Here is a 2,441-nt window from a genome sequence, read left to right as displayed (position 1 = left end):
AATTTATCTAATAATCATATGGTATATTTCAACAAAGCTGTTAAAAAGAAAAGGTATAATATATCTAAATTTAACCTTTCTTTAGAATTCAATTCTGATCATTTTTGAGTTTTCCATATTCAATGACTACCTACATCCATCTTCTCTGCCCAGCTGGACAATAAGTCCCTCACATGTAAGGGCCTGTATTTGACTCTTGTCATTCGTATACACAGAAAGGTTGGGAGGACTACTGCTTTGTATACAGGGAGGGAGAAGGGGGCACCAGAGCAGTAAAACGGCTTCTGCCTTCATGGAGTTATCAGAAGGGTAAAGAAAAATGGCTGAACAACTCGACACACCACACAAAACACTGCCAAGTCTCAGAGGAAGGCGGACTCTCACGTGGCTGCAATAACAGGAAGAACGGCTCTCTTCCCTACTGCTCCCAACTCGCTGTGTAAGGGCACTCTATGTAAGGGTCACATCATGCAGCATGTTGAAGACATTAAAACAATTATACTTACGTGAACTATGAGTGCTTTTATCACCTAGTTCACCTCATTACCACAGATAACTAAGAACCAGAAACAATGTTTTAATTGTGAGAACCATGAAATGTTGTGGACTTAGTCATCTTTATTGATTCTAATACATACCATTGCCCCGCCACACTTCAGCTAAATGGCAACTACCCTCTCCAGGTTCCTTGCAAAATTCCACAATGTCTCGACATGTTGTCTCTGGTGTTATAGGAACTTCTGTTAAAATCTGTTCATTGTTGCTCAAGAACACGGTTAATATCATCTGTAAAGGAAGAAGAAGAAAAAAAAAAAGATTAGTAAATTAAAGTAGATTCATTAACAGAAAGAGATTAATATGTAAATTTAAAGTGATTCCCATTCCCTAAGTACCTCCCAGATTAGCCTTTGGAAATACATAAGCTAATTCTAAAGTTCAAACAGAAAAAAAAAGAAAAAGTCAGGAAAATTCCAAAAATTAAGCACTACCAGACATTATTTTTGTTGTGAAGTGATGTAGAGTGACCCTGTATACGGTGCCCAAAGAGGGGCTGGTAAGTTTGAACTGTCGACCTTGTGGTCCAGTCTTTACCACACAGAGTCCCAAAACAGTTCAACGTAAGCATGACAAAAAAAAAAAAAAGGTATTCAAAATCACAGAGAGAAAAAGATGATACAATGAATGGTATTTGAGTAATTAAGATACCTACCCATCAGTAAAATAATAAAATAAAATCAGATTCATACCGCACACCATACACTAGAAAAGCCTGCATCGATTATTTATATTTAATTTATATATAAACCATGAAAGTGTTACAATAAAATCTGGGTAAATTCCTTCATAAACAGGAAAGACAAAAAAACCCCTTCTAACTCTTACTCAAAACCCAGCAAACATTATGTATTAAAAAACCACTGATATTATCAAGTACATTATTGTTGTTGTTGTGTGCCGTGGAGTCGGTTCCGACTCATAGTGACCCTGCATAGGGTTTCCAAGGCTGAACATCTTTACAGGAGCATACTAAAACCCTATACCGAACACTTTAAGTGGGTGAATCATATGATATATTTCAACAAAGCTGTTAAAAAGAAATAATTTTAACAAGGTATAATTTATCTAATAATCATATGGTATATTTCAACAAAGCTGTTAAAAAGAAAAGGTATAATATATCTAAATTTAACCTTTCTTTAGAATTCAATTCATCTTTCTCCTGTGGAACAGCTGGTAGTTTCGAACTGATGACCTGAGGTTAGCTACCAGAGCTCCATCAACTACATTAAGTGAGTATTTTATGAAAGCTAAAAACTGGGAAATCATTTTTATAACTCTTATTACAAATAAAGAGCTAATCTCACTAAAACATGAAGGCTCTTAAAAAATGAAAACAAAAAGACCAGAAATCCAATTTTATAAAAAGGGAAGGAAATGAATTAGGATACATCACAATAAAAGAATCACAAATGACAGTTATACACAAAAATATATTATCTATTAAAATGTAAATAAAATTTGCCTGGCCTTATTAAAAAAGAGAGAAAGGAGGAGAGAAAGACATAAACAAAAAAACACTACTGCTTTAATCTAAAATCTGAAGAGAAAACATTGGAAAAGGATTTATTAAATTATTACCACTAAAGTACATTTTAAACCAAAGATTTTCTTTAACCAGAAACTACTATAAAGTATTTGTTTCGTCTTTGATCAAAGGTCAGAAACAAAATCTACATTTATCCTAAACTTCTCCTCTTACGGATAATCTCTGCTGCAACTAAATATAAGCTTAGTTCCTTGTTAAAATAATTTCCTCTTAAGTGCCCTAGATATGTACGTTTTGGAAGTCAACATCTTTATGCGGATGATCAGATTTTATGTAAATAAAGCTCGTCAGTGTTTCCAGCCTACTGTGCAGCACTGTTGCATAATTTCCCAAA

At 34.1% G+C, this 2,441-nt stretch overlaps 1 protein-coding gene across 1 annotated transcript in view; it reads right to left on the bottom strand.

Moving 5' to 3' along the window:
- Positions 1 to 786, bottom strand: part of PPP1R13B (protein phosphatase 1, regulatory subunit 13B) — a 45,721-nt gene extending 44,935 nt beyond the window's left edge. Inside the window, exon 1 of the mRNA XM_006839494.1 lies at positions 639 to 786. Coding sequence (XP_006839557.1) covers positions 639 to 786 — 148 coding nt within the window. The remainder of the gene's footprint in view (positions 1 to 638) is intronic.
- Between the last annotated feature and the right edge of the window lie 1,655 nt (positions 787 to 2,441).

The sequence above is a fragment of the Chrysochloris asiatica genome, unplaced genomic scaffold, assembly GCF_000296735.1.
Source record: "Chrysochloris asiatica unplaced genomic scaffold, ChrAsi1.0 scaffold00025, whole genome shotgun sequence".
In the NCBI taxonomy this organism is placed as follows: Eukaryota; Metazoa; Chordata; class Mammalia; order Afrosoricida; family Chrysochloridae; genus Chrysochloris; species Chrysochloris asiatica.
This window is presented reverse-complemented; position numbering and strand designations above follow the sequence as displayed.